The sequence below is a fragment of the Gopherus evgoodei genome, chromosome 2 (genome assembly GCF_007399415.2).
Source record: "Gopherus evgoodei ecotype Sinaloan lineage chromosome 2, rGopEvg1_v1.p, whole genome shotgun sequence".
NCBI lineage: Eukaryota > Metazoa > Chordata > Testudines > Testudinidae > Gopherus > Gopherus evgoodei.
The window spans coordinates 231031525-231049891 of record NC_044323.1 but is presented as its reverse complement, the minus strand read 5'-3'; the positions used below and the strand labels follow the sequence as shown (position 1 = coordinate 231049891).

Sequence of the window (18367 nt, the reverse complement as noted above, 5' to 3'; positions counted from 1 at the left end):
GCCATCTGGACCTGACTGCAACTTCAATTTCCATTTCCAATACATGCTGCTGTTCTTCGTGGTATTTCTCACAGTTGATGGCCTCAAGGACCTAGAAATTAAATAGCATTAAAGGGGTGGGGGAAAGAGACACATTTGGGTAAGGAATGGGGTATTCCTTTGTAATTGATTTGAGATGGATTGAAGTCATGAGGGCCCAGCAGTAAATACTGACACCCATTTAGTGTAAAAACCTAAATATGCAATTTGATTTTACTCTGTTGTGCATGGGATTATAAGTAGGACAAACTACTGCACAAAAAAGCAGCCTCTCCATTATATCTACGTATCTCTAACCAAGAGTTTAGAGACAGAGGAGCCATTCTGTTGTAGAGACTTGGTTTGGGATTAATCTGGTGGCGTGTGAAGCTTTTAAAAACACGTTTGCTCTTAAACTGAAAACCAAGAGCAGGTTTGCTAGTTTGTCTTAGGTAAAAGTGAGTTAGCAAGCATGAATTCTGAACAGCTCAAGAAAGAGCAGCTCCTAGGCTTCTGTGTGCTGTGAGATCTGACAGCTGATGATCAAAAGAAATCAGAGCTGGTGACCATGCTGCACTTGTATATCATGAGTCATGATGCAGCATGTGCTCCAGACAGACATCGGGCCAGAAGGGGTCCCTTTTTCTCCTGGAGGGCTTGCAGATGAAGAGGCAGGGCCACAAAGGATCTAGCAGATGTAGCAGTGATGGTAAGATGTCCAAAGCAATGGAGGCTGGAATAGAAGGGTGGATGGAGCTAGGGGCCGGACATCAGAGTGAGTAGACAGAGCTGGAACAAGAGACGCTTGCTAATCAGAATAACAGGCTGCTCAAACAGGAGAAAACAGTCAAGTCATGCCCATGGGACCCAGGACATAAGGGTGTGCCTGATCAGAGGCTAGCAAGCAAACAGCTATGGGTATAAGACCTGCAGTCCTTAGTCAACGTGGACACTACAGAAGGTTCTAGGATTCTGACTGTAGGAATCTGGGGAAATTATTTTTCTTGATATGTAATTTTCTGTAATAATGTAACAGGGTGAAATCCTGAGGACTCTGGTGGAAACCCACCATAGTCAGACTCATTGCTGAATGTTTGTGGCCAAGAATCCTGCTAGGAGCAGTGAGATAGTGGTTCAGCTAAGAGATGTTATGGGTAAGGCTATATTTTAGTTATGGGTATTTTTAGTAAAAAGTCATGGGCAGTAAACAAAAATTCACAGCCCATGACCTGTCCATGACTTTTACTATATACCCCGGACTAAAACTTGGGGGTGGGGGGGGGGAGGGATAGCCCTGGAGGGCACTGTGGGTGCTCAGGGAAGCCTTGGTGGGGACTGGGGCAGATTTCCTACCTAGCGCCTGGGAAGCAGCAACCTCCAGCTCCCAGTTCCAGATGCTGCCTCTGCTCCACCCCAACCCTGGTCCTGTAGCTCCCATTGGCTGGGGACTGCGGCCAATGGGAGCTGCAGGGGCAGTGCCTGCACTTGCAGGCAGATGCAACAGGTGGAGCTAGGTACTGAGGGAGGGAGTTTGTCACTCTTCCAGGGAGCATCCCCCAGGTAAGCACTGCCCCACACCCTAATCTCCAGCCCTGAACCCCCATCCCCCGCAGCTGCAGGGTGGGAAGGGCCCAAGACTGCCTCAGCAGCAACTGGTGTGGCTGGCCCAGGGGCTGCCTGAGCTGCTCAGGTACCTCCCAGGCCAGCCGCATGAGCTGCTGCAGAAGTTACAAAAGTCATGGAATCCATGTCTTCCAAGATCTCCGTGACAAACACAGAGCCTTCATTAGGGTTTTTTTTTTTTTTTCCAGTTGCACAGTTCCTTGCCTACACAAGGATATCCCCAGCAAGCCACAATGCCTAAAAGGCCAGTATCTGTGCTTTGTTTTCTCTCTGAAGGCAGTGAAGGAGGTAATTGCCCTCAGCTACAAGTTAACTCACAGCTCTTCCTAAGTATATACAGTTATTCTTAAGATGAAGGTGTTAAAGGGAAAACTTTTTTTAAAAAATGTTCCTATATACATGCTAACAGCTTACAACAGGTCATTGCTCAGTCTTATGGGGCCCCCAGTAGCTCAAATCCTTCCAACCCCTCTCCAAGGATTGGGATCCCTAGGACAGAAGGGCCTGTCTGTTTGCTGGATCAGAAAGAAAGCCCTGACTCAATGTAAACTCAGGCTGTTTATCCAAAATGTCTGCCTTTGTCTGTTGGTCTCTGCAGAAATCCAGTTTAAACTAGTATATGCAAACCTCTCCAGGTGCTGCTACTTGTCTGGTGGTGTTACAACCCGAGTCATTTTAGCATGTGCCCAACATGCCGCAGGTGGCACACAACCAGCACTCATCACTGAATATGGTGCAGTGATTGAATCATTAGCTTCCCTGGCTTGGGCTGGGTACTGATGAGGAGTACAACATGAATGCTGATCCATGCCCCGTACAACCTGAGTCAATGTGCCTAATCACCCCCAATGTGCAGAATTCCTGACAGAGCTGTTCCCCCCTGGAATACAATACCTCATCCACAATGATAGAGTTACTTAATGCAGTAAAATCTTCCAAAGATATGCAGGGTATTGCCATATTGTTCACAGGCCAGAACAGGGAAGACTGTAGCACAACCAGAAGGTGTGGTGGCCAACAATCCTGCTGGGAGTGGTGAACCACTGGTATGGTTAGAAGATGCCAGAACTCCACTGGGAGCCGAGAAAGTGGGTACTGCTAAAAGGTGCTGAGATTCAGATTTTCACAGGGAAAGGCAAAGTGAGCCAGGGCCAAAAAGTGAGGTATGCCAGTGCTCCCCTGGAATGAGGGAGACTCTGGGGAGTAAAGAGTGCAAACAAATTCATGATACCTGGCAAAGGATGGAGGAAGCCCCAGAAGGATGTGAGGCAACTGCTCAGGGAAGTTTAGATGGAAAAGATGCCTTTTACTTACTGAAACTTTATATCTCAAATAACCACACTGAAGCTATCATTAAACCTGAGGGGGATGGAACACATCTCACCTCTCCCCACAGGGGTATGAACAGTATGGACCTATAATGGCATGAAACTGCGTACTGGAATTGTTTAATGCCTGAATTAACAGGCATTAATAAGTAGTAACAGCAGATGCTCTGCCTAGAAGTAGGGTGCCCATTCATCCCTGGGATACTTGCCACATCTCCTGCTTTATTCTTGTTTGAAAGGGAGAGAAAAGTAACAAATTGGGGGTTCTGTTTGGATGATCATAATAGTGAATGATTTTATGAAATGACTATCATAGAAAGCAAGGGTACTGGAACCAGGGGGGCCATGTTCCCTTCTTTAAAAAGTGGGAGGGCTATGCTTACACAATTTTTAATATGGGCATAATTTGAGGGCACAAGCTGCAAACTTCAGGCAGGAACAGAGCACCACTGGCAGCTCCTACACACAATGCTAACCTCTTCCTGGTGTGCATGGGGGGTGAAGGGGCCTTATGACCCCCATGCCATGAGGCCCAGCCCCTCCTTTTCTACTCAAGGCCAGGCCAGAAGCTGGAGCTGTGCAGTGGTAAGAGCTGCCCAGGGAGCCCAGGCCACTGTAGGGAACCCTGGACCCTCCAGCTGCTGTGGGTGGTGCGCCTCAGTTTCACAACTACTACATGCTCCTGCCAGTTACACTGTAAATTAGAAGCTTTGCACCACTGGGTGGAGTTCTGGGAGGTATGTGTAAGTAACTAGGTAGTCTGTCCCCAGAGGGCTTATGGAGCTAGACAGTGGGTTCCAGCAATTGGGAGGGTCTGTGGCAGAGACTGTGCCTAGGGGCCTCTGAGATCAGGGCAGGGGCTTGACTTTCATCAGGCTCAAAGATCTTGAAACAGCCTTAGGAATCTAGAGCGCAGCAGCTTGGATGCCCCTCACAGCAAACCCAGGGGGTAGCCAAGAAGCAGCTGAGACAGAATTGTGATGAGGAATTTTTTTTTTTTTAAAAAGTCAGCCCCTTCTCCCCCTTTTAAAAAGTAACTGTTGTGGGGTAGGTGGACCCTGTTGCAGGGTGTCAGATCACATAGTCAAAAACACGTGAGCCTGATTATAAAGCAGGGTAGTATGGTCCAGTGACCAGAGTCCCTTGGACTGCCCTCACTCTCAGGGCAGTGGCCTGATGGCCCAAGTCAACAGGGGATCCTTCTTTACAGGGCTGAATGGCTCAATGGCCCGAGTCATTAAAGCAGCCCATCCTTACAGGCCTGTGGTGGCCTATTGGCCAGAGTCACTAAAGTTACCCACCTCTGTGGGGCTGTGTGGCCTATTGGCCCATCAGGGAAGTGGGACACCACCTAGAGAATTGTGGCTGGCATCTGGAGGTAGGCGGACTCAGACCCTCCTTGCTTCTCCAAGTCCCAGCCCCAGGACCTGGCAGCAGCAAGGGTACTCACCCATGAGTCAGCAGTAATCAGAGCAATATCTGTAAGGCCCCTGGGCTGCTTCCTACCCTGTCTTCCGCTGCAGTGGTCCACAGTTCCCCTGGGTCTTTAGGGTCCTTAGCTAGTGCAGCTCCAAATTCCAGGAGGTTGGTTACTATTTGTATTAGGAATGATATAGAAGAGCCTAGAAGTTGCTTGAGGGAATTTGCGATCCTGAATTTACCCTTTCTGTAGTCAGCTATTTCTGTTCCTCTCCTAACTTACAATATGGAGTAGAAATACTGCTATCAAGGTACACTATTATGCAACATGCTAGGACTTTTCCATTGCTAGTAGTGGTTTTTCCGCTAGATTACAGCAGCTGTTCAAGTCCCTGGTGTACAATGAAATATTTAAATTCTATTGTCATCCAAGCAATTTCTTGGCCATAAAAAGGTAATGGGTTTCTTGAATGTAACTAGGAAATTAGACAAATCATCACAGCCAATACGGTGTAAATAAAGTTGTAAAATTTGCCACAGAGTTGTCAAAACCTAAAATGTGCTGTGGAATTACCACCACCCTAGTCCAGCCTAGGGCTGGTGGCTCACTCCAGTAGCTATACTTGGGAGTGTTGAATAGTCACAAAAGAAAATTGATAATTCCTCAAAATAGAAAAGCAACAAAAGACTGCAGATGGTGTATTACAGTACAAAGTATTTGTTTTAAGGATAAGTTTCACACTAAACTGGTGACCAAAGCAGGGCAGCAGGACACCCCCCACGAACTAACATTAGGCCTTTTCTAGCGCCTCCTTGAAAGTACCAGATTATGACCAGTAACAGGACTAGGAGAGGAGTGGATTCTGTAGCAGAACTTCTACTACATCCTTCTACTAGAGTAGTATTAGCAGCATGATCAACATGAAGATTTTATTCCAATCTGCAGACTTCTGAATACTACTACTATAGTCTGAAAACTAAGGCTGGCGCTCTGCAAGAAAGGCTGATTTCCAATCCTATAAAATGGAGAGTCCAGTAAGCCTTCAGCAGGTAAAATGGATGTCAGATGCTTCTTTAGTTCTACCCAAATCCTATCACTCATAGAGGACATTATCAGCCCCTGCCCTTTTCCTGGGGGTAAGGCTGTATTGGAGAAGGGGAATCACTTGTCCATAAGACTTATTATACTAACAACTGCTATGGCCAAGGACGGCTGGCTCCAATTTCCAAAATGGCCTGAGGTTACTATGGAGCACTGTATTCCTTTCTCACATCTCCAGGATCAAGCATTTTATCTTTGCAGCACTGGCAGCCCCCAGTATCCTGGGAGGAAAAGACTCTTGGCTCACATTAAGTAACAAGTTGTACTGCTAGACTACCAATCAGATCCAAGGTAGATTTTTATTCTTAGATTTCTTGTGTAGCTACCCAATCATCACATTGTTTACCACCATTACCCATGTAACTGATTAGAATGGATTCAGTCAGTGTACTACCTCTGAGTCAGCACAAGGGAAATCTTTTTTGTGTGCTTTATAAATGCTTCAAGTTGTACACAATTTTGGTTTCAAATGATGTTATATTACAAATAATATTCATAACTGAGATAAGTATGAATGACAGAATGGTCTCACAGTGTTCACTAGTAGAAAATATAGGTGAAACACAATGTATTACAGACAGATTCCAATACTTCTACAACCATGATTGGATAGAAAGAGGTCTAAAATTAGAATCAGTGATGAGTATTTGCTCATTAATACAACCCCTCTTATAAAAATTGCGGAAGACCTCACATACTTTTAAACTTTATTTAATCTCAGAACCATTGCTATGTTACGCTTCTCAGATTAACATCAAAAGTGATAACGCTCAATGTTCCCTTTTGTAGCTTGACAGTAAGTGTAGATGAATTGAGGGGGACTCGTGCCCCCCCCCCCAATTTATGCCTCAGTCTCTCCTGATCCATTAAAACAAAACTTGTGGCTGAAATTCTTTTCTTTAGGGAGGTATATGAAGCATGAGCTAGCATTGGTGTCACCCCTTTATTTCTGAATGTATATTATATAAAATAATGGGAAGTTGTTTCCTCATTTGCAATCAGACCAACATTAATATTCTGCACCTTAACCAGTTTAAATACTTAAACACAGAATTTTATTTTGCACTGTTAACTATTTCATTGTGAGAAAAAATAAAATAAACCACCACATTGAGTAAAGTACCAAAGCATTTCCAGTTTTGGCTTTTATCACACCCCTTTCACAACAGACAAGATGCTTACCATATATTTAGGATTACAAGTTGCCACTGAAAGAAAACTTTACACAGTCACTGTACAACTAGGTTGAAAAACTGTCCTGCATGAAAAATATACTGAGAAATCAAGCAGTAAACAAGAAAAAAAAAGAAAACAACAGTCTTCATAATGTGCCATTTTAAAAGGGTATCAATTCCGCCTGTATTTTTCATTCATTATACTGTGTTTTTACCTACAGTATTCATTAAGGCAAACAACTATCCATTTCTGAAGAGGTGCTGTGGAAATTGTGGACAAACAGCAAACATTTGGCATTAAAATAGTTAACACATATGTAGCTTCCAGTAATATACATTAAGCATTTTTCTTGGACTTGAGGATAATGGCAGGAGAGGATGAACATGCTAACAATGTCAAAAAGGTTTAAAATTCAGCATCCAAGCGATTTCTAATAATGTTTCTGTAGTTTTCAAGCTCTAAATAGTATAGACTTTATGCAAATGCATTAAAGAATTATAGCTTGGCAAATACACCCAAGCAGGTTATTAAACTATATATACAGAAAGTAAATGATAAATACAGAATTAAAAGAGTCCTTCTGCTTTTCTTTATAGCCTTGAAAATTGACAAAAACTTGGACAGCTCTACAATATTAAACATTAGGTAACCACAGTAGCTGGGAAACCTAACTACACAAACTGATTAAAATACTCAGATGACTTTGTAGTGTTTAATACAATTCAGTTTGTAGTCAAGGGCACAAGACAACATTTAACAAAAATAATCACATCAATTGAACAAGAAATCAATGTAAATAGATATGAATACAATCTCCAAAATCTGTCTTTTAAGTGAACATTAACCATTTATTCAAAGTTATACAAGAAGTTGAAGGATAAAGTCTTCTTCTGCCACATGAAACCAACTTACAATAGTTTCATGTCTCAGTTGAGCTGCAGTGGGGGGAGGGTGAAAGAACAAGTTAGTGGGCCCCATTTGGGCAGCTAGAAAGTAAAAATAGGTTCAACAGCAGCCTCCACCAGCTTGTTGTCCTCCCTGATTGCCTGCAAGTGTTGCATTACTAGCAGCATGCTGAGGGCCAATTTTAATACCATTTGCCTGAAATAAAGTTGAATACACAGCAATTATTATTTAAAAAACATTTCAATATGCTGGAAAATACTAAAATTAGTCCATTAATTTTTGTTTATGCACATGTCTAAAAGCAGTTCTCCTTTTAGTTTCACATACAATAAGCCACAGGAAAAAAAAAATCCTATTTAAAACTGTGTCTGGATGCAAATAAGGAAGTAAAATTAAGGGGAAAGATGCTTTCCTTCTTGTTTCAGTTTTTCTCCATTTCATTGCTATAAACAGAACTCTGCCTGTTCTCAAACTGTTAACATAAACACACAGGAAGAATAGTATTTAAATGCTATTCTACATAAAGTAGCAAACTTTTAAAAATACATATATACATTTCTAATACACACTTGAGAGATTCAAAACCTCCACTGGTTTAATACAATGTAAAAACTTTTCCTCTCTAGACAGCATTTATTTCCATGTTGAATCAGCTGTACAGGCTAAGGGCATACGAGTGTTCTGTGTCATCAATAATTTCTATGATCCCCAAAGACATGGCAACTTGCCAAGAACCCACACACAGCGTAGCTCTTTCATTCATCAAACTCACACTTATATCTTAACCCTCACTCCCTCAAGTGGATTTTACCTAAAAATACAGCACTTTGAGAAAAGTAATACAGTAGCTTCAGAAATTAAGCTCTTAAGGAAACTTTGCGTCACAGTAAATCTCAGATTTATAGTGCTTGGCAGTTGTTCTGCAACAGTAGTAGCCTTGGGGTTTCTGGCACTAGCTCAGTATTGACAGCAGCTGATGTGGTTTCTTTTCGCTCTTTGACTCCTCTTTAATAAAAAGGATGCCCTATGGCTCATTGGTTTTGCCCCCTCTGGGCTGGTAGCAACTTCTTGAAGAATCAAGGAGCCAGACTTGGCATTAAGCCAAATAAATAGCACGGACTGTTGGCTCCTGACAGCATATTGCAATCAAAGCTCCATAAGGCACAGTAAAGCAGTCAGCTAGTATATGAAACTCGACAGATACAATGAGCATGCCTCTTCAGAGGCCCTGATTACTGTCCAATTTATAAAGCATCAGTTTCTAACTGAATGGCATCTCCTTTAAACCAACTCAAGACTTTGTTATATTACCCCTGAAGAATTTTGAAAAACTGAACAAGCTGGATGAAAAAAAGGATATTAACAATGAAATATTAATTACAATTTATAAATAATCTGAGAAGTTAGGTTCTTAAAACAAAGATCCCATGCTTAAGAGTGAAGGTCTTAGCTACAAGTCACATAGTTTAAGCAGCTGGAGTGGTAGTGAAGCTCTCTCTACTGCTACTAACAACATCTATTACTAATTACTAATAACATCTATTACTATAACTAGAAGTAACTTTTTACTTTTTAAGCTTCTATGTGCTGAGACAACTTAATACAGTTCTGCTAATTCCTTTGCCCCATCTTCCCCAACAATTCAGTGACTTCCATGTCTATTAAAAGCAGTCAGATTGACACTGCTAGAAAATGAAAGCCCTATTCACAGAACAGATACAGAATGGCTGGTGGCAGTGCACAATCCTCTGTGTGGTTCCAACCAACTGGCCTTCGCACTGATCTCAAGGGATACCTCTACAGGTGAAAGAAAAGGCTATGTGCGAAGGACTAAAAGGACATCTCAGACGGCCAACAAGGTGCCCCATTAGTGCTGACTGTGCTGTTGCTTTGTGATGTGGACATTAGTCCACCAAGAATATGACTGATCCCACCAACTTACTTCAAAAGACGAGTGACGAGCTATATTAGATGATAACTTTGATTACTAACCTGTACTGAATTTGAACCAGTGATCAGACATGAAAGGCTCTCTATCTCCCTGAGCTACTCAGAGCACTCTCACATAGTTATTTTCAATGTAAGGGCATATGATGTATTTGAGAATTTAAAGACATACATCACAAAGATCTACTCTGAGACAGTACACATTGATTCAGAAATTTTCAGTTGTTCCAAGACATAAAATGTTTTTTTTTTCGCTCTAAGAATTTCTTCACTACAGAAAAAGAATAAGCCATAATCTTTACTTTGCCTACACAAATTCGTAACAGTAGGCAGTATTTTACTCCTTACAATATCCAGCTACCTAAATCTGGATTATTTAGTCATATTTCATGTAATTCTCAAAGTTAATTCTTCCCCCCTCAGTCTAGAAGTGCATGTAAAGTGCATGACAAATTATAGGAAGGTGTAATTTGATTTAAAAAAAATCTAGAGAATCATAATTTCAGTGGTATCATCCTATCCGGAGTGAATGGGTGTATTTGCTAATCCCCCGGTTGGTGGAAATTTTGATAATATGTCAGCAGAAATGGGTCAGGCTTGGTAACATTCAAAAGCCCTGTCTCCCATGAACACAAGGGTACCAAACATGACAATCCTAGAACAATTCTGTAGATATACATTTGAGAAAATGTTGTTAAAAAAATCAACGCTTTTTAAATTATACTTTAACAGAGGCATGTCAAACATGCAGTCCTCTCAAAATTAAATTGTGGTCCTGGACTAACAGTACTCTTATCAGATAATGCTCAGAACATGATAACTGATATTTTTTAATGTTGCAGATTACTAGAAATGGAAGAAGCATCTCAAGTTTATTTGCTATCATTGTTAAAAAAGAAGCAGTTCAGTGGTATTGATTATCAGCTTGGCTTATTATGCCAACAGAGTTGTAATGAGTAAGGCTTCATGTTTGTCACTGATTCTGTGACTTTCCATGACCTCCATGACTTCTGTAGAAGCTGGTGCACCTGCCCCGGAGGCTGCCAGGCCAGCTTGAGCAGCCCCTGTGCCAGGCACACTGGCCACTGCTGGGGCAGTCTCAGGCTCCCCTGCCCCCCAGCAGCAGGAGTTTGGGTTTGGGGGGGGTCTCAGGGCTGGGAACTAGGGTGCGGGCCAGTGCTTACCTGGGTGGTGGTGGTGGTGGTGGTGGTGGTATCTTGCCAGAAGGGTGACAGGAGCTCCCCATCTTCAGCTCTGAGCTCCACATGCATCTTCCACCTGCAGGCACTGCCCCCACAGCTCCCATTGGCCGCAGTTCCCAGCCAATGGGAGCTGCAGAACCGAGGCTTAGGGCGGAGGCAGCACGTGGAGCTGTGTAGGGTGCCTGCCTACCCCCCCCAAATCACCCCCTCCCAGCACCCGTGGCACCTCCCCCTGCCCCCCCCCCCAGCACCCACGGCACCTCCCACTGCCTCCCAAGTTTTAGTTAGGGGTATATAGTTAGGGGTATATAGAAGTCATGGACAGGTCATGGGCCATGAATTTTTGTTTCCTGGCCGTGACTTGTCCATGACTTTTACAAAAAATACCCGTGACTAAAACGTAGCCTCAGTAATGAGACACCGGTTAAGATGTCAGCATCCAGACAGAAATTACTGGAATCCATCTGCAAACGGTATGCACATAATTATATAACAATTACAATCCCGAAGTAATTTATTACAAAATGCTTGTTTTTACTTTGGTCTTGATCAGTTTTAGGCATCAATGGGGAGATGAAGAGTAGCTGACTCTTTGGAGAAGAACTAGGTCCTCTGCAGTGGTAAACACAATGCTCAGTGGCACCTTACATGCTGTAAGAAGTGCACCCATAAAGTGAATCTGATAATGTTAGAGAGGAAGTACGTTGAGCATCAGGAAAAAGTTGAGGATATTGGGACAAGTGCCAGTTGTGGGCGAGACACCTAATAGTAGGTCCCAAGACATACCGTATATACTCATTCATTAGCCCATTCATTTATAAGCCGACCCCCCAAGATGGTAAGTAAAAATAGCAAAAACTGTATGAAAGGGTAAGCTGCTGGCGGGTCGGGATGTTTCGTTTACCTGGAGCGTCTGCAGGCATGGAGCCCCTCAGCTCCCTATGGCCGCAGTTCGCCATTCCCAGCCAATGGGAGCTGCGGGAACCACTTCCCACAGCTCCCATTGGCTGGTAACGGCAAACTGCAGCCACAGGGAGCTGAGGGGCTCCATGCCTGCAGGCGCTCCAGGTAAACGAAACAACAATGTATTAGATGTTCAATTCAATGATTCCATAGAATTTAAAATCATCAAATTTTGGTGTAGACCCATTTATAAACTGACCCCCACTCTTTGATGGGTCACTTTTTCACCAAAAATATTCGGCTTATGAATGAGCATATATGGTACATTTTGAGAAGAACAACTACTTCTTCTGCAGTAAGCTCAAAGGCATCCCTTAAGCATGTTTCAACAGATAAGAAACTACATGGAGTCACTCTTAGCAAGAGCACTGCAGGGAAAGTAAAGTGGGTACATTGACCCAAAAGACACCCACGCACATGACATTACATAATATATTTCTGGTGTAGGATGTGATATGCAGTGTGTTACACCAAGCCCTACACCAGTAATGTATACAATATGTTATGTCAAAAGGGCGAAGCAAGAGAAACCAATACTGATTTTACTACTGCAAACTGTGTGACTCAGCTGGAGTTCATAAATTGCCTCAAAAGGGCTCTAATGGATGGGAAAGTGGTGCTGATGGCCAATGCAGAGCTAAGCACAGAGTGTGCTTTGAATGGGACTGAAGAGGAACAAGTGCTTAGCAGAAAGGCTCTTAAAAACTTATTGAAGATGAACTGTGGGATATGGACATAGGTTTTGCAATCCTATCCGGAGAAATGAATCACAGCACATAGCACATCTTTTGCAGCTTTTAAGGATACCAAAAGCAGAAGAAAGCACTGATGTTAATTGTAATATGAAAACTGTTTGCAACTGCTAAATTTATATGGAAAACTATTCTGTCCTGGAGTATATGGGAGTTTCAGGGATCCGTAGTGGATGACAAACCTAAAAAAAAATAGTGTGACCTGTTCTACTTCTTTAAGAAGTGCATCAGTAGTTTCAATGACTTCAGCACAAGTACATTAATAAGCAAGCATAGCACAAGTCTCATGTACGTGTGTTTGAGTGAAAGGCAGGTTTCCAACACAGGCATGACAACTTTGAGACATATAGTGGTAAATTACACATAAAGTAGCTATTGGTTTATCAATTCATTCCAAAACAGAGTACTTCCCCTGGAGACTACAATTGAAAATGAGGTTCTTTGCCACATGGAACTGAATGAAGAATTGTCTCTTCCTCCAAACCCTGTTTAGGATAGTTTTATATTTAGTGCTGTTGAGAACTTGGACTTTCTTGAAGATACAGCAGATGGCAAAAGTACTCTTTATGCTACTGTGATGGTCTCCTATTAGAAGTGAATTAATGGGGATCAGTCCCGTCCTCAAGTGCTATAGGAACCAGCAAAAAACTGGGTCCTTGAAGGAGCTTACTAACTTCATAACTCACTCACTTTCCTATCAAGATCCAAAAATTCTGAAGCCAAGGATTTCAGTTTTCAATGAAGTAGCAGTTAAATAGGCTATAGCAGAGTTTTCTACATTGACTAACCTTGACCTCACTTAGTTGTGCTAAAGTCTGATGTGCCTGAAGTCATTTCCCAATGGGTACAGGACTTGCAAGACCAGTTCCACAAATCCAGTGCACATTCTGCTCATAATGATCTATTGAGCACAATGGAGAGCTGCAACATCATCACAGAACAGATGAAGCAATTCAATGAGGTTGAATTGATGACAAAGCCAACTTTCAGGATGGTGCAGCAATACATGAAGATGATTGAATCTTTGCTGCTCTATTCACTTTCTCAGGACTTCTAATTAGAATGTTCACCTTGCAGCACTCCAAGATGTTGTGAAATACTTCTTTGCTTTGATCTAACCAACTATTCTGTGATGATGTTCTTGGTACCTTGCTGAAATAAAAGGTGCAGAAAAACATCCGACATATGGGAGGAATTTTGAAAAGGAAACTGGGTTGTTAAAAGATTGCCAATACCCTTAAGAACATAGGAACGGCCATACCGCGTCAGACCAAAGGTCCATCTAGCCAGCCCATTATCCTGTCTTCTGACAGTGGCCAGTGCCAGGTGCTCCAGAGTTGCTTCTGTGCACTTGGTTCAGATGAAGCACTGGAATGTGAAAATAGAGCAATGAAAATAATTGGGCGGTTGGGGAGGCTGGTGGGCATAACACAGCTTCCAAATTACTCTTTTCCAGTTTTTCCTGACCACCCCAGAGTTCCATCAAATTTAAAATGACACATTAAGCATGGCTAGGATGACTTCCTCAGACATATCCAAGATTTCAGTTGAATGGATACTTTGGGTCATGACTTGTATGTGGCCTTCAAACCCCAAAGAATTATCCAAGGCTCTGTCAATCTATGGGATCCTATCGAGAACAGACTAAAGCTGTGCTTGAATGCAAAGGAAGTCAGAGTGAAGGTGGCAGGGACTATTACAGAGCTAACTACAGACAGGTCATTGTTTGCTCATCTCCAGGTCATGTCCAGATTGTAGCAAGATGTTGATCTGTGTCAGACTTTGGAAAGTATGAGTTCTCTGTGGCAGCATGACGGATGTATAAGGTCCCAGAACAATGCATGTGCAGACGAAAAGCAAATAAACATTTTGCATGGTCTACCTAAGCCAGCATCTACTGACAATGTGACTGACAGCTTATGCCAGCAGAAACCTTTCAGATTCATAGATGGTATGGTTGAGGTACAAGCTCTAGATAAACCAGAAACTGTTAGTACCTGCTGAGACTTGGCTGAACACCTCATTATGAGGCTACAAAGAAAAATACTGTACCTATGACGAAGTCCACCTCATGTTTGACACATTTGCAGAGGAGTCAACTGAAAATATTACTAGAAAGAAGAGACTTCAAGGTATTGCACTGCCTTGTACAAAATCTGTGACTCCACAAACATCTCCAATGTCACAATGAGTGTGAGACACTAGCTTCTTCACATGAAGGATGAGTTAAACGAATACCTTGCAGGAAAATCCTCCAGCATGTGAAAAATTATTCAACAAATGCTCTGTGAGGATGTGACACTATTGGAAGGTTGGCTGGAAAGAGGAAATTCTCTTACTGAAAGGCATTTGATTCAGCTTCTGAAGACTCTCTCCTCATTGTGAAGGTGCTCAGAATGGCTGAGCAGTTATTAAGGTCATAAATGGACCTATTGAGGTCATAAATGGACTGGAGGCGTTCGTGTACCAAGTTTACCATTTGAAGACCAACATTATGACACCTTGCAGAGCTATGTCGGTGAATGTTTTCCAAGAAGCAGACAAACTGACCAAGGGTGTATTTATACCTGCTATGAAGAGAGCAAATGGTCAAGTAATAGAATGGCCAATGGAAAATTGAGCACATCCAAAACTACTCTCCCTATTACTCCTGGATGGGTCTTGGAGGATGGACTAGTCACACCAGTTATGTGTGAAGTACCAGGTGCTCATGAATCAATTCTTCAGCTAATCAAATGATTGTGTAAAAGACCAGATGCTCATCATGCTGCACGAGTTTGGCCAGAGCTTGCCTTGTACAGAGATGTGCAAGTGTAGTGTGGATGATGATCAGTGTGACCTGTGTCTAGCAGTGATGTCCTAGATAGAAACACTGATGGTGACTGAAGAATAAATGCAGCAAAGAATCCTGTGGCACCTTATAGACTAACAGACATTTTGGAGCATGAGCTTTCGTGGGTGAATACCCACTTCCTCAGATGCATAAATGTTTTCAGTCCTACATGTCAAGACTAACTTCCCTAGAATTAACAAAGATCAATGTCTTTTACATGAACAATGCATCCCCATATTAACATAGAATTAACAAAAAAAATAATGTTTAAACATTTTCTTGAATATATAACAAATTGTTCTAGGTTTGTCATGTGTGGTACCACTGTTTTCATTGGAGAAAAGGCTTTCGAATGATAGACAACTTGACCTATTTCTGATGACACTGTACTATCAAAATTTCCACAAATCAGAGGACCTGGAACTGGGAGGGCAGCGAGTCCCCATTATTGAAAATATGATTCTGTAAGATTTTTACAAATCAAATGACATCTCTCCCTTATTTTTCCAAACACTAATTTGCCCACGGAATGAGATTTTACTACATTATGCTCCCACACCAGCTCTTCCACACTGGACAGCTCATTTAGTATATCTGGCACATTAACATGGTCTCCCCGTTTGCATAGTGGAAAATTATCTCTGACAGCAGATGACACCATATGGGGAAGTGAATGAAAGTGGATTTTCTTCTCTCTTTTGGGGATTTACATGATTTTGTGATACTTCACGAATGGCTAGGGTCACTTAATTCTAATCTGTTTTCATCACAATAGTGAATCTGTGTAAAAATGGGATGTACAAATGTTTTACTGCAGTGTGTGCAGAATACTGTAATATATGTGTTACAAAAAGCGACCCAAAGTCTTGTAATTTTGTGCTTTTAAAAAAAAATAAAGTAACTCACTAGAGCATGCTATCAGAATACTATAAATGTTACCTCATTATTAATATCAAAGACTCCTTCTTGGATTTTCTCATAGATTTCTTTTGCTGTATTAATAAATGCCTGAAATGGAAACAATATAAAATTAGATCATATTAATGAGACAAAACAAATATGGACATAACAAGATACTCTACAAATCCCAATACTCTCATGAAAGGTCAAATTCTGCTCCCACTAAATTCAGTGGGAGTTTTACCACAGACCTCAATAACGTATGAAGATTTGGGCTGTCAAGTGATAAAAAAAAATTAATCACAATGAATCTCACTGTTAAACAATAACAGAATATCATTTTTTAAATTTTTTTGATGTTTTCTACATTTTCAAATATAGTAATTTCAATTACAACACAGAATACAAAGTGTACAGTGCTCACTTTTTATTTATTTTTGATTACAAGTATTTGCACTGTAAAAAAACCAAAGAAATAGGATTTTTCAATTCACCTAATACAAGTACTGTAGTGCAATCTCTATCATGAAAGTTAATTCTACATTTGTAAGTTCATGTACAAAAAATGCATTCAAAAATAAAAATATAAAATTTTGGAGCATGCAAGTCCACTCAGTCCTACTTCTTGTTCAGCCAATTGCTTAAACAAGTTTGTTTACATTTGCAGGAGATAACGCTGCCTGCTTCTTCTTTACAACGTCACTTGAAAGTGAGAACAGGTGTTCTCTTGGCAGTGTTGTAGCTGGCGTCGCAAGATATTTATGTGACAGATGCGCTAACGATTCATATGTCCCTTCCTGCTTCAACCACCATTCCAGAAGACATGTGTCCATGCTAATGACTGGTTCTGCTCAATAACAATCCAAAATAGTAAGGACTGATGCATGTTCATTTTCATTATCTGAGTCTGATACCACCAGTAGAAGGTTGATTTTCTTTTTCAGTGGTTAGAGAGTTCTGTAGTTTATGCACTGGAGTGTTGCTCTTTTAAGACTTCTGAAAGGATGCTCCATACCTCATCCCTCAGATTTTGAAAGGCACTTCAGATTCTTAAACCTTGGGTCGAATGCTGTAGCTATTTTTAGAAATCTCACATTGGTACCATCTTTGTGTTTTGTCAAATCTGCAGTGAAAATGTTAAAATGAACAACATGTGCTGGGTCATCATCCGAGACGGCAATGTAAATATTTTGTGATGCTGCCTACAACAGTGTCATGTGAACACCTGTTCTCACTTTCAGGTGACATTGTAAACAAGCAGCAGGCAGCATTACCTCCTGTAAATGGAATCAAACTTGTTTGTCTTAGCGATTAGTTGAACAAGAAGTAGGACTGAGTGGACTTGTAGGCTCTGAAGTTTACATTGTTTTGTTTTTGAATGCAGTTATATAACATAAAGATCTACATTTATAAGTTACATGTTCACAACAAAGACTGCACTACAGTACTTGTATGAGGTGAAGTAAAAATATATCATTTTTACAAATATTTGTAATGAAAAATAAAGTGTACCTTGATTTCAATTACAACACAGAATACAGTATATATGAAAGTATAGAAAAACATCCAAAATCTTTAATAAATTTCAATTGGTATTCTATCGTTTAACAGTATGAATAAAACTGTGATTAATAGACAGCCCTAATGAGGATCATGTCCATAACCCATCCGAAATACCATGTATCACACACAGCTTACAAAAACAGTGGTTTTTGTAGTAGCACATGTAGCCCAAAACCTGGCGTCCAATAATTACTGAGAAAAGTTGTATTTAAAATATATATAAATTACTCTTAAATAATTTATTTGACCCTTATGGACAGATAATGTGGCAGATGGTTCTCCCACCCTTAATATCTTTGTAATATTCCACTCTAGATTAGAGTGCTTAGCAATGTAAAACTACAGGGTGCTTACGATATGTTGTAAGGATGCGCTCTGTCTGTTGTACAAAACCTTATACTATCATTTAATATTCATCCAATTTTAAGTTTTTTCTCTTAATTAATATTGTACTTGGGAGGCTATAGGCAGTCATTTGAATATTAAAAAGCTAAAAACCTGGGCTTTTTATACTGTCTTCAGAAAATGTATCTTTGAATTCAAAGTAATGACTTAGTTATACTACAGTTAAGGTCAGAACTAACACATTAGTCAAATGACAGGGAGTTACTGGAGAAAGATTAGCATTAGTGTTG

General features: G+C 41.2%; 1 protein-coding gene across 2 annotated transcripts in view; it reads right to left on the bottom strand.

Annotated features, from left to right (window-relative positions):
* Positions 1 to 6185: 6185 nt before the first annotated feature.
* Positions 6186 to 18367, bottom strand: part of RAB2A (RAB2A, member RAS oncogene family) — a 90675-nt gene continuing 78493 nt past the window's right edge. For both annotated transcript variants that reach the window (XM_030553150.1, XM_030553151.1), the window contains 2 exons: positions 16209 to 16277; positions 6186 to 7767 (listed from right to left, as the gene is read on the bottom strand). In XM_030553150.1, coding sequence (XP_030409010.1) covers positions 7672 to 7767; positions 16209 to 16277 — 165 coding nt within the window. In that variant the 3' untranslated portion in view covers positions 6186 to 7671. The remainder of the gene's footprint in view (positions 7768 to 16208; positions 16278 to 18367) is intronic.